General features: G+C 45.0%; 1 protein-coding gene across 2 annotated transcripts in view; it reads right to left on the minus strand.

The window, feature by feature from the left end:
• Positions 1-317: 317 nt before the first annotated feature.
• Positions 318-13,903, minus strand: part of LOC142497373 (membrane-spanning 4-domains subfamily A member 4A-like) — a 62,038-nt gene continuing 48,452 nt past the window's right edge. For both annotated transcript variants that reach the window (XM_075605076.1, XM_075605075.1), the window contains 2 exons: positions 3,810-3,929; positions 318-1,293 (listed from right to left, as the gene is read on the minus strand). In XM_075605076.1, the coding sequence (XP_075461191.1) occupies positions 1,189-1,293; positions 3,810-3,929 (225 nt within the window). In that variant the 3' untranslated portion in view covers positions 318-1,188. The remainder of the gene's footprint in view (positions 1,294-3,809; positions 3,930-13,903) is intronic.

The raw sequence follows: 13,903 nt of genomic DNA on the forward strand, positions 1-13,903 counted from the left end.
ACGAATCAAATTTAAGTTACAAAAAAAAATAAAAGGATCAGATCAATTCATGGCTATAAACAGGATGGGCGCACCTAAAGGGAGGGGGTTATGTTCTATGCTGCACTCACCTCAGCTCTTCAGTACTTGCCCCTGTAGTAGACAGGATATTGGACTTGTGAATTGTTTGGTCTTTCCCAGTATTAACAATTGTAATATTCTTACGTTTCCTCCTTATAACCATCCTTATCACATTCTACTCATCTTCTACAGTTCTCATCATTCTTCCCCCTCTCCCTTAAATATTGTTTATTATTGTTCAACAAATAAAATAAACAAACATTGAAAACGGTCTTTATTTGACAGCACAAAAAAATGTAAAGAATACAAACATATTCAAATACATTGTATATAAGATACTATAGACAAGTGCTCTGTACAATAAATGTTGCATATAAGGTACAAAAATAGAAGGGAAGTATCACTTAATCAGAATCCTTGTAGAGTAGTCTTCTCTGCTTTGCAGGATTCTCCTTTCACACGTTCTGCTCAATTTATTTCCATGAGCTTTAACTCATATAAAGATAAAGTCTCATTTATTAGTGAAAAACAGGTTGGCGCTGACAGCATGACTTGGAAATCATGGGGGTAGATTAATGCTACTTTAAGATTTAAGGAGTTTGGGGCAGCTGTATCTGCAGGTAGATTTAGGCCCAAGACATGCTAAAGCTAAGCACACTTTAGTGAATCTGGACCTACAATGGGCATTGTTTGATAGGGAGACTTCAGGGTTGCCATATACAAAAGGTGCATGTCTAGGTTCTGTATTTTTTTTCTCTCAAATGTTATTCAGTTATTTCTTTAGTGGTATACAAAAAAAAAGAAAAACACTATTTGTGTATAGTGAAGTTTGAAATTGCACATTATTTTCTGCAGTTAAGTTCATATAGAAAGTTGTCATACAAGCTTTTTCACAAACGAAGATGTAAAAAAAATTAAATCAGTGGAATGCGTTCTTCACTATTGGGCCATGTTAGTAAGGTGCAATTTTCACAAGACACATCTGCATAATACTGTCTTTATTTTCAAGAAGGATTTAATATTTTCCCTTCAAAATAATATTTTGACTGTTAATTGATTGTTTTAATACTGAAGGCTATAAGGAGATAACACATACATGAGCATTTTAATTGTGCCAACAATAATATATCACTTGGTCTTGAATTCATAATCAGAAGACTCTGCATTAGCAGCAGCAGCCGCAGCAACCGCCTCGCCAACATTCAATGAAGCATTTTGATATATTACGACAGACTGAAAAAAATGTAAAGCTATCGTTAGGCATTCATTGTAACTACAGTATGCACAAACCTTACTCTTTTATCCAAACTAACCATCCAGTTGTTGTATATGTAACCCTCTAGTAAGTGTATGCAGCTGAGACGCACACTTCCCCCTACCTGGCTCCTCTCCATGGTGTGCTCACAATGTGACTTATTGATGGACATGGCCTCAGCCAATGACATTGGAGTCTGGAGAGGAGGGGTTAGAGGAGGGAAATCTTTAAGAGGCCCTGGTGGAGCCCGCAGAGCAAGAGCTGCTGTGCCTCAGAGGGATTTTGGGGTGATTCGCAGTGATCCAGGATACAGCTCGTGAGTGGTACAATTTAGCGGATGGTGGGTTACCTGATAAGTGGAGCCAACACTGAGTAAGGGTCTGCCTGATACCGGGAGGCATGAGTAGCTACAGAAGGGGATCTCATAACAAGACAAGTCAAGGGTAACAAAGTCTTTGCGAAGATGCAGGCCTGCTACACTAAAACAATATCTACAAGAGCTCCAATGGTGTTCCTGCACCTACACACAGGGTCCTTAAGTATAGGGTCAGGAGTTAGTGGGGAGAGACCTTGGCATACACCTGCGCAGCATCTTATGTGTTATAAACATCATGTATGTTGATGAATGATCATCCATTTGAGGAATCATATGTGTATCTGCTTGTTTATTAAAATGTGTACTACAAATACCAGTGTTATTTACAGTCCTACATTGTGTTTCCATTGTCTGACCTATGGCCACGTGCTTGATAAGTGATAACAGAAACAGAAAATAACAGGCGACTTGAATCTACAGATCAGGCGAGATGGTTAAAAAGAAAAAAGTACAGTAACCCAGCCGTTACGAAAGGGGAGAAAGACTTGGGCCCCCACCTTAGCATCTAACCATTAGTATGAAGATAAAATGAGGGGTTACATATAAATGATTGTTCCCAAAACTGACAAGAGGGTGGTCACCAATTAAAGGAATAATATAGGTATGAATTGGGCTGACTGGGCAGGCCAAGTTGTTCTATCTGCTGAAGTTCTATGTTCAATACTGGGATTACTGAGTCTATGATGCTCTGTGATAATTGATCACACCGTTTTACAATCTCAGAACAAAAACTCTTATTCTGAACCCAGGAATTGGGCCGTAAGAAGCTTCAATGTCACATTGCATCACATTCATAAAGAAATAACTTCAACAGCAAATATATTATTTCAGAAAAATAGATCAAAGCTTCCTGTAGCAAGTCTATTTATAATTTGTTTGCCCTCGTATGATTTACGGAAATAGTACACTTTAGCACATTGGGCTAATCTATAAAAAGTATGTGTAACCTCTAAAACCCACATTTTGTTCAAATAACTTCCGCAAACTCCTGATCCCAGCAACAAACTCAGAAAGTTAAACAAAATCCTAAATGCTAATAAATGAATTACTGAGTACTTTTTTTTTATTGTTACTGTATGTCTATTTCTTAAAAAAAATCTCAATTTATGAACATTATTCCATGTTTTAAAAATAAGTCGAACCACCGACAATGCTAGGATCAGAAATGTGTTAAACACATAACGGTGTATATACATTTCAATCACTTGCAGTCTTTTCAAAGTGTATCGCAGCCTCTCACAGATTATGATTAAAGCAAATCACTTTAACTTACCAATATTATTAGCTGCATATAACATATTTTGTTAGCACAAAACAATGAGTTTGGCGTTTGGTACATAAGGTGCATTCCAGTGTTTCTGAACCGGGGTTCTGGGACCCTCTGCCAAGGGTGCTCAGCTGGCGAGTCCCATGCTGTCTGGAGATTGTGAGGCTGTGATCCGCCTCTACTCTCTCTCCTCTCTCAGCCCGGCACAGAGAAGAGAGGTGGATCTCAGGTTGCTGTGAATGGGGAGTGTATTACTATAACTCTGGCTTTTCCTGTCTCTCTTGTGTAACAAAATAATTGTATTTAATTGTAGTTGTTCCCAAACTGACTGTAAAGTACAGTACTGCGATGTCCCCTTAAGTGGAGGCCTGTAGTTACTTAAAAAATAGAGGATGGATGAATGACTGATGAGCCTTTGTAACTACAGATAAAGAAGAGAAATCCCAGGCACTCCACCCTGATGAAAGTCAGTATTTGCTGAAACGTTGGTTCGATACCTACTTTAAGATATTGTAACCAATAAATCAAGCACCTTTTTTTGCAAGTATTTTTGCAGTGCCTGGGAATTCTTTTCTTTACCTGATGTGGATAGACAGCTGCATGTTCATTTCCATGAGCACACGGTAACCTCTTTTAAATCTAATACTAATAGGTGTGCATTACCTATGATATAAAGATATGACCTTTGTAACAACAGTCCAGTTATCATGCATAGTATGGGAATAAAACGTGCAAAACCAGTCTCTGCTAATTAATAACTGTGAGTCATATTTCCCTCCAGTTGTGGATACCACAGTATGACGTGTTGTAAAAAGTTAACAAATACATGCAGTTTTGTGACTTAAGCCTACCATTTCATTGAAAGAAGTCCGACACAGACTTTTGCATCCAAAAACAGATGTGGATAAGGAGATACAGAATTCCAAAATAGTAAAAACAAATAAAATGACAACGATCCCCAGAAGTACAATCTATAGGCAAAAAAACAAAAAATAAAGAAAAGTTAGACAATGAAAAAACAATTCCCTATATGCTTCAATTCTTTAATCTACTGAAATGTAGGGTGATTTTTACTACATCTGTTCAGATGCCTTTTGTGTATTATCAATATAAGTGATTAGCAAATTCTGCGTATGTTTCAATGGCATAATATATTTAGATAATTATTTGTGGTGCTAAATTACACTGCAAAGTGCCTATACGGGACACATTAAAAAAGAATCCTTGAGAACAGAACAACATCCACCTGAGGCATTTATCACCAAAATGTCTGTGGCAGGCAAAGGGATGACTTTGTTATTGTCTTACATAATTATTATTATTATTATATGAGGTATCAGTGCACTTTTTGTGTTTTTGTTCGGTGATAGTGTCATTTTTCTACGCTGAATAAAACGGCTGCTTTTGTGTGCTTTTTCTGAAAAGTACTTAGGAATTGCTTTTGGCTTCTTCTAATCTGCAGCTCCAAGGAGGAGCCACTGGACAAAGCCACAAGAGGTACGGTGTCGGCAGGGACTGTCCCTCACTCTACGTCTACATTCCATCCAAAGTAACTGCTTTAGGGGAAGATAGGACCCCGGAACACACATCTGAACAAGGTGAAGCATAGTTGGGTGCTGGCAGCTGCTGTATTGTAGTGTCGGGATGTTTTTTCCCCAACAGTCAGAGCGTGCTATCACATAGTAGCTGCACTTACTGATGGTCACATAGTAAAACAAAATCCCAGCAATGTCTGACTTAATTGGTAAGAGCGATTAATATGTGGTAAATCAACCAATCTAATTGTTTGATTTGCCACATGGACCCCTACCACACGCTGTGTGACAGGCATTATAAAAGTGCCACACCCTAGAATATTTTTTCAGTCAACGGCACAGAGAGGACATGTGAGAATGGGTGGCCAGTATGAAGACAGATGATAAAGATAGATTGAATAAATATGTAAAGAGGATTATTCTAGACGCAAGATAGTTTCATGGGCTCTAATTACCTTAAAGTTGGGTTGTTGAGGGACATGGATGAATTGCTGTAGTCGCTGGATTATTTTATTTTTAGCAATGTGATTTGTGTATCTGTTTACTTTTTCAAGTTGCGAATACTGGATGATTTTTCTACTTTGGGGGGGGGGGGGGGGGAAATGGTTGGGCATTGGACCTTGAAGGACCTCAATGTGTATGGGGTAAGTGATTTATTTCTTTGTTTTCTGCTGGTTTAGGATGTCGACGTCCAGGAGAAGCCTTGTCCAGTAAGGCCAAGTGTACGGAGTGCAGATTACCATACATATGCAGCCGCATGTTCATTGGACAATTGAGTCATTGATCAATTCTGCTCAAAAGAATGGGGGCTGGAACAGAGATGGCGGCCCCATCCCTGAACTTCCAAAAGAACCGGAGGCACTTTCTCCCTATACAAGTCGACCTGGGTCTGTGGAAGAAGTGAGCGAATCTGAACCCGTGAGTACCACCCCAGAAGAGAGGAGCGATGCTATACCTATTCCTATGGTTGCTGAGATGCCTCTAGATACCATTTCAGCGGGACCACCGGAGGGCAACGAACAATGGTGGGCGGGAGCCCTATGAACTCTGAGGAGGAAAACGAGGCCTATATAGGGCACACTGCAGAGCTAGATGATCGCTTATTTTTCAGTGATGATGTGCAGTGGGACATGGTTATGGCTGACCTTCCCAAAGAGAAGTCTGGGTCTGGGTTCTACCCGATGCTCTGATGGACCGTAAGCTAACATGGGTGAGTCGGGTTGATAGCTTGATCCGGGGTCGTGTCAAGGAGACCTGCGGCTATGGATACTCACATGTCCCTGTGAGACAGGTCCTCGCTGTGCAGGCTCTGAAAACCACACCCTAGCTGTAAGTTCTGTTAAGCTGTTTATCTCCTGAGTAAAATAGCCCTTTAAAAGACAGGAAGCTTCTGAGGTACATGGCTTCCTGTTTCTGAAACTAAAGGAACGGCAGGACTACAAAGCCTGCAAACCAAGTTGCCCAAAGAGACTTTCCTGGGAAAAGCAGGAACATACAGCCTGCACCAAAGCTCCAGACCCTGCTAGAAAGCAGGTAAACTTTACCAGGAGGATATTTATTGCCTGTCTGTGGCAGAACCCAGACTGCCATTCTGTTGCCAGAGACGAAGGACTTTCATGTGTGGTTTTGCAGACATATGCTGTTTAATTTTAAACCATGATTCTATTCCATTGAAAGTGTACTGCAACCTACTTTCCCCTGTGAGGGAAATAAAGCACTTCCATTGCAAGAAAGTGGTGTGTGAGATCCTTTTTTTTTAATTTAAGTTTTTTTTTTAGGTTTCCAAACATTAAACAACATTACAGTACAGAAAAATTAACAAGAAGATACAAGAAGAAGAAAAAACCCACACTTTTACACAAAATTATTTTTATAATTGCTCAAACTTACAATTTCAAAATTCAACACATTAACACAAATAATAATAAAAAGAAAAAACAGTTAATAGCATTTTCAAAGATTAAGATCAACGCTATCACCACACAGCCTCCTAACAGAATCTGGCATAAAATTCCCCATTTACTATCTCCCCATTGAGCTCTGTACTATCATATTTCCTCAAGGGCAAAATTATCTGTGACCCATCACAATGAGTCTGAGGAGACCCCAAGAGGTATGTTCAAATGTCTGTATGACTGAATCCCTATCTTGTTGTGACATTGTATCAATAAACTTTTCCCAATTTAAAAAAAAATGTCTTGGTTCTTAATTCTTTATTCCTCTCAGCTTCTAATTTGCCCATCATCATCAATTTATTCAGATAATCGTTTAAAATATCGAAAGTGGGGGGTTCAGGCTTTATCCATTTCACCATCACTGTTTTCCTTACTGCAAGCAAGACAATCTCTGCTAGCCTTGGGACATTGTTCCTCACATTAACCTCTTTCCAACTTTCCATATTTCCAAACAGCAAGGCTAAGGGCTCTTCAATTGTAGGTACCCAATAACTTCTTGTACTGTATATACTGTGGAACCTTATCCCAAAAATCTGAAATAACCAGACAATCCCATAAACAGTGTTTTAAATCTGCTCTTTCCTGGTAGCACTTGGGGAACTTATTTTTAGATTTCTCTATCCCCTTACAATTAATATCAAAAGCATATTAGGCCCTACGCAGTATCTTATATTGTATCTCTCTCCACTCCTCATACACCATAATTTTAACCCTTTGACTAACAGGTCAACTCCTTCAACTCCTGGTAAATCTTTATCCCATCTAGTGAACATTTTACTTAGATCCTGTCACACTTGCCTCTGATCCGCGCGGAGACCGACTCAGGGAAGCACCACGGGGCAGAGTCATGCGCCCACGCACTGCCAGGGCAGTGCAGGCGCAGCGGCGTGATGGCGGAGCTCCGCGAGACGCATCGCGCACACGCACGGGTTGCTCGGCAACCAGGAAGCAGGAGAACGTGAGGGAGCTGCTGGAGCCTCCCACAGGCGGAGACTTGCTGAGTAAACCGCATGACGTCATCACGTCGCGACGCGCATCGCGCACGCGCGCGGGTTGCCCGGCAACCAGACCTAGCATCAGGAAAGCCTAATTGCAAGCTGTTTTTGATCAGTGTCTCTCTGACACCATTGGTGGATCAGTACACACCCCTGCAAGGTAATTGGACCCTTCCCACATATATACCTGCTTCTGCCTGTCCTTCATTGCTGCGCATAAACTCCTGTTTATGCATTGTGCTCACCGCTGCTGTCTAGTTTTGTCTTGAACTTTGTCTGTCCTGTTTGACCCTGCCTGTTACTTGGATTTCTACACTCTCCAGCACTTTGACCCCGGCTTCGTTACTCGACTACTCTACCTTCTATTACCCAGGACCTTGGCTACGAAACTCTACCTACCCGGACTCCCCAACCCTGGAACACGGCAAGTACCCTGACTACCCTGACCTCTCCAACCCTACGACGCGGTACGACTAGGACTACGCATTCCGGACAGGACTGCGTGGTTGTGGGTCGGTGCCTATCCATCCCCACCTCAGCCCCGCGGTCTTCCGTCCTGTTTGTGGTGAGCGCAGCGTGACAATATGCTCAGCCCAACAAACATGGACGCCGCTGAGGTGGCCCGACGCTTAGACACCCATGAGGAATGCTTCCGGCAACTTACCGGCTCATTTACACACAAAGAACAACTAGTTTCCCAACTTAAACAAGACATGGATACCCTGACTGAACAAGTTAGACGTTTAACTGTATCTACCACCAACCCCGTCCCACTCGCAGCCACTCCTGCACTTATCACACCTACCTCCGAACCACGACTACCTGCGCCCAACCGGTATGCAGGGGATCCCAGCGGTTGTCGGGGGTTTCTGAACCAGTGCTTCATACAGTTTGAGCTGATGCCCTCTCACTTTCCTTCTTCACGAATAAAGGTCGCATACATAATCTCCTTGCTGACTGACGCCGCTCTGGCATGGGCATCCCCTATCTGGGAGCAACGCCCAGATTTGATCTCTGACCTCACTCTCTTCATCACCGAATTCAGAAGGGTGTTTGACACCCCAGGACGGAAGGTTACGGCTGCATCTTCTCTGCTTAATATTTCTCAGGGAGACCGTACTGTGGCTCGTTATGCTCTGGACTTCCGGACGGTGGCAGCCGAGACCGGCTGGAACGATGTGGCTCTATCTGCAGTCTTCTGGCAGGGTCTGTCCGAACGGTTGAAGGATGAATTAGCAGCTCTGGATCGTCCCGCTGGACTGGAGGACCTGATAGACCTGTGCATCCGGATGGATCAGCGCCTCCAAGAGAGAAGGATGGAGAGAAACAAACACCCCCGAGGTATACAATCATCTTCCTTTTCCACCATAGGTTCTCTACTCTCCACAACTCCCGTTCTAGATGAACCCATGCAGCTGGGAGGAACTAGCCTTTCGCCTATCGAGAAGCAACGGAGAAGACGAGCGGGACTATGCCTCTACTGTGGCAATAACGGCCACCTGGTATTCAACTGTCCGCTGAAGCCGGGAAACGCCAAAGCCCAGTGAGTATAAGGAGGATCACGCTGGGTACTGCAACTTTTTCCCCTCCTCAACCCTCTACGAGGTTTTATCTACCTATCTCCATATCCGGTGAGACCTTCACAGTACAGACACGGGCCTTTCTGGATTCGGGGTCAGGAGGAAACTTCGTGGACCAAAAGTTCGCCTTCAAGAATAAAATACCGTTGGTACCCAAAAATCGACCGGTAGGTCTTGAAGCCATTGATGGACGACCATTGCAGCCCGCGATCATTTCCTTACAAACCATACCCCTTAACATCATGACTAGCGACTTTCACTCCGAGACTATAACCTTTGATGTCATTCACACCCCCTTCTCGAACATCATTCTGGGACTTCCGTGGCTCCGGATCCACAATCCTGTCATTGACTGGACAGAGGCCACACCACTTCGTTGGAGTTCTTTTTGCTTGGAACATTGCATGTCTGCTCCAAAGGCAGTGGCAGGAATGGAGGTCACGGATCCTGACAGGGTACAGCTGCCGGGGATATACGAAGATTTCCGCGATGTCTTTGACAAACGTCAAGCAGAGGTACTTCCGCCACATCGGACGTACGACTGCCCTATCGATCTTCTACCCGGGGCCATACCTCCCAGAGGAGGGTCATACCCACTATCGATTCCTGAGACCCAGGCCATGAGAACATATATTCAGGAGAATCTCCAGAGGGGGTTCATTAAGAAATCTTCATCACCTGCGGGGGCAGGATTTTTTTTCGTCAAAAAAAAGGACGGAACCCTCAGACCCTGCATTGATTACCGGGGCCTCAACAAACTCACCATAAAAAAACGCTACCCCCTTCCGTTGATAGCCGAATTGTTCGACAAACTCCAGGGAGCCAGGATCTTCACCAAACTGGACCTCAGAGGAGCCTATAATCTGGTTAGAATCAGAGAAGGAGATGAATGGAAGACAGCATTCAATACTCGCGACGGGCATTACGAGTACCTGGTCATGCCATTTGGATTGTGTAATGCTCCTGCGGTCTTCCAAGACTTTGTCAACGACATTTTCAGAGACCTTCTGGACCACCATGTTATAGTATACCTGGACGATATATTAATTTTTTCCAGATCCATGCCGGAACATATGATGCATGTCAAACAAGTCCTGCAGCGTTTAAGAGAGAACCATTTGTATGCCAAGCTCGAGAAATGCCATTTCCATCAAACATCCACCTCTTTTCTCGGCTACATCATATCGGATACCGGTCTTGCTATGGATCCTACCAAGGTCAAGGCGGTACTCGAATGGCCCTGTCCCCTCTCCCTCAAGGCCATCCAAAGGTTCCTCGGTTTCGCTAACTACTACCGGAGGTTCATTCAGGGATTCTCATCGGTAGTAGCACCCATCACGGCACTCACACAAAAGGGAGCTGATCCTACAAAGTGGACTGAGAAGGCCCTCCAGGCTTTCGAGAGAATAAAGACGGCATTCGCCTCAGCACCCATCTTAACCCATCCAGATCCTTCATTACCTTTTTTTTTGGAGGTCGACGCCTCCGATGTAGGAGCAGGTGCTATACTTTCACAGAGAAAGAATCCTCAAGCTCCACTTCATCCTTGTGCATATTTTTCAAAGAAGTTTTCCTCCGCCCAAAGGAATTACGATGTAGGTAACCGGGAGCTCCTCGCTATCAAGCTGGCTTTGGAAGAGTGGAGGCACTTACTGGAAGGCACAGAGTCGCCAGTCACGATACTTACGGACCATAAGAATCTTCTGTACATTGAGGGAGCACGGCGACTAGGATCTCGCCAGGCAAGATGGTCCTTATTCTTTACTCGCTTTAACTTCCTCATTTCCTACATCCCTGGTTCAAAAAACATTAAAGCCGACGCCTTGTCACGACAGTTCCTGGTAGAGGATAACAAGGTGGATCAACAGGAGACCATTCTCCCTTCCACTTGTATTTTGGCTGCAAATACTTTTAGTGCCTTAACGGACATTACTAAGGCTCAGAACAACATCCCGGCAGGACTCAACGTTCCGGAGGACCGGTTGTTCACTCCCCGTAAATTCCAGAGGAGAGTCATGGAGTGGGGACATTCATCCAAGACTGCAGGCCATCCTGGCACCAAAAGAACTACTGAGTTCATCGAACGCACATTCTGGTGGCCCTACATGCGGAGAGACATACAAGCCTTCGTAGCCACGTGCGCTACTTGTGCTCGAAGCAAGACGCCACACAACAGACCAGCAGGTCTCCTTCAACCACTACCCATCCCAGTACGTCCATGGACACATATATCGATGGACTTCATCGTTGAGTTGCCCAAATCTAGAGGCATGGACACAATACTTGTGGTGGTGGACAGATTTTCCAAACAGGCACACTTCATCCCTATGAAGGGTTTACCCACTGCACCAATGTTATCCGAAGTTTTCATCAGGGAGATCTTCAGGTTCATGGGTCCCCTCAGGTCATAGTGTCCGATAGAGGATCCCAGTTCATCTCCCGGTTCTGGAGGGCGTTTTGTAAAAATCTGGATGTTACCCTACACTTTTCATCAGGATATCACCCCCAGACCAATGGACAGACGGAACGCACCAATCAGTCTCTGGAACAGTTTTTGAGGTGCTTTATCGCTGACACTCAGGACGACTGGGCGGAACTTCTCCCATGGGCAGAATTCTCCCACAATAATCTACAGAACGAATCATCCCGACAGTCACCATTTATGGTCAACTATGGCTTCTATCCGTCGGCACTTCCTTCCCTCATCTCCAAGTCTGGAGTCCCGGCCGCAGAGGACAGGATTCGCCACTTACAAGACCTATGGCAGAAGATCCATCGGAATCTACAGCACGCTGGTATATTACACAAGAGACAAGCGGATCGTCACCGAAGAGAGGTCCCAGGGTACTCTGTAGGACAAAGGGTTTGGTTATCTACCAAAAACATTCGGCTAAAGGTAGCTTCACCCAAACTGGCACCACGTTTTATCGGCCCATTCCGCATCACCAAAAGGATCAACCCAGTAGCCTATCGGCTTGAACTGCCAAAAAATATGAGGATTCCTTCTGTATTTCACTCATCCCTTCTCAAACCTTATCATCAAGACTCATCCTCCAAAGGACAATCTAAACCTCCGCAAACCATACTGGTAGAGGGCCAACAAGAATACGAGGTTCAGACCATTCTCAACTCCAGAATATCCAGAGGAGGATTACAATATCTTGTACACTGGAGAGGCTATGGCCCAGAGGAGAGAGAGTGGATTCCTCATCATCAGGTACATGCCAACCGCCTCATCTCTGCCTTCAACCGTAGGCATCCTGAGAAACCATCTCTGGTTCGCCCGGAGGTCTCCCCTCAAGGGGGGGATCCTGTCACACTTGCCTCTGATCCGCGCGGAGACCGACTCAGGGAAGCACCATGGGGCAGAGTCATGCGCCCACGCACTGCCAGGGCAGTGCAGGCGCAGCGGCGTGATGGCGGAGCTCCGCGAGACGCATCGCGCACACGCACGGGTTGCTCGGCAACCAGGAAGCAGGAGAACGTGAGGGAGCTGCTGGAGCCTCCCACAGGCGGAGACTTGCTGAGTAAACCGCATGACGTCATCACGTCGCGACGCGCATCGCGCACGCGCGCGGGTTGCCCGGCAACCAGACCTAGCATCAGGAAAGCCTAATTGCAAGCTGTTTTTGATCAGTGTCTCTCTGACACCATTGGTGGATCAGTACACACCCCTGCAAGGTAATTGGACCCTTCCCACATATATACCTGCTTCTGCCTGTCCTTCATTGCAGAGCATAAACTCCTGTTTATGCATTGTGCTCACCGCTGCTGTCTAGTTTTGTCTTGAACTTTGTCTGTCCTGTTTGACCCTGCCTGTTACTTGGATTTCTACACTCTCCAGCACTTTGACCCCGGCTTCGTTACTCGACTACTCTACCTTCTATTACCCAGGACCTTGGCTACGAAACTCTACCTACCCGGACTCCCCAACCCTGGAACACGGCAAGTACCCTGACTACCCTGACCTCTCCAACCCTACGACGCGGTACGACTAGGACTACGCATTCCGGACAGGACTGCGTGGTTGTGGGTCGGTGCCTATCCATCCCCACCTCAGCCCCGCGGTCTTCCGTCCTGTTTGTGGTGAGCGCAGCGTGACAGATCCCTTGTCACAGGAGACCAGGCAGTTTACACCTTTTTACCGGGATAATTCATTGAGCAAAACAAGATAATGAGCTGGGTCAGGCTCCCCTAAGTCTGGCAGAACAAATGGCATCCCGGACATTTGCCATTGTCCTCCGGACTTGGGTGCTTGAGCCCTTCCCTGCCACCCTAATGGCTTTAACTCCTCTGGCATCCTCTGGTTACTTTGAACTCTGATGCTCAGCAGACTTACTGGCACCAACTTGGTAGCCCTGACAGTCTGTCTGAACATAGATTCCGAGCCCATCTTCAGAACCAAGTCCCAGCTAATTACAGTACACGACAGTACATTTCAATGTATTAAATAAAATAGACTTTTATACATCCCTAAGCCCTGGGTATGGGGAATAGAATAGAAAAGTATACTTTTATTTCTATCAGCCTGTATTCCCCACACACTACCTACTGGACGTAGACTGGACCCTGAGAGTCCCGTCACAACCTTATCTACGGTTGGAGCACCCAACCCAATAGAGGTTCTGGGCTACCTGGGCATTAACTGAGTTTCGCAAGCATTTTCAAGGGAAAATATTGCCGGGACAATGTGCCTACATGTATCCGAGAATCAGGCATGATTCCCAGGTACATTTTTAGGGGAACTGACAACTCCGGACCCCAGCTACCTAGGCACATTCTGAAAACAATTCCTAAGCAAAACCCCCCTTGAAACTCATTCCCTAGCAATCCCTACTCTCTGACATGCCCGGAAAGATGATAAAAACACATAAATACTT

This window comes from Ascaphus truei, chromosome 6, assembly GCF_040206685.1.
Source record: "Ascaphus truei isolate aAscTru1 chromosome 6, aAscTru1.hap1, whole genome shotgun sequence".
Taxonomy (NCBI): domain Eukaryota; kingdom Metazoa; phylum Chordata; class Amphibia; order Anura; family Ascaphidae; genus Ascaphus; species Ascaphus truei.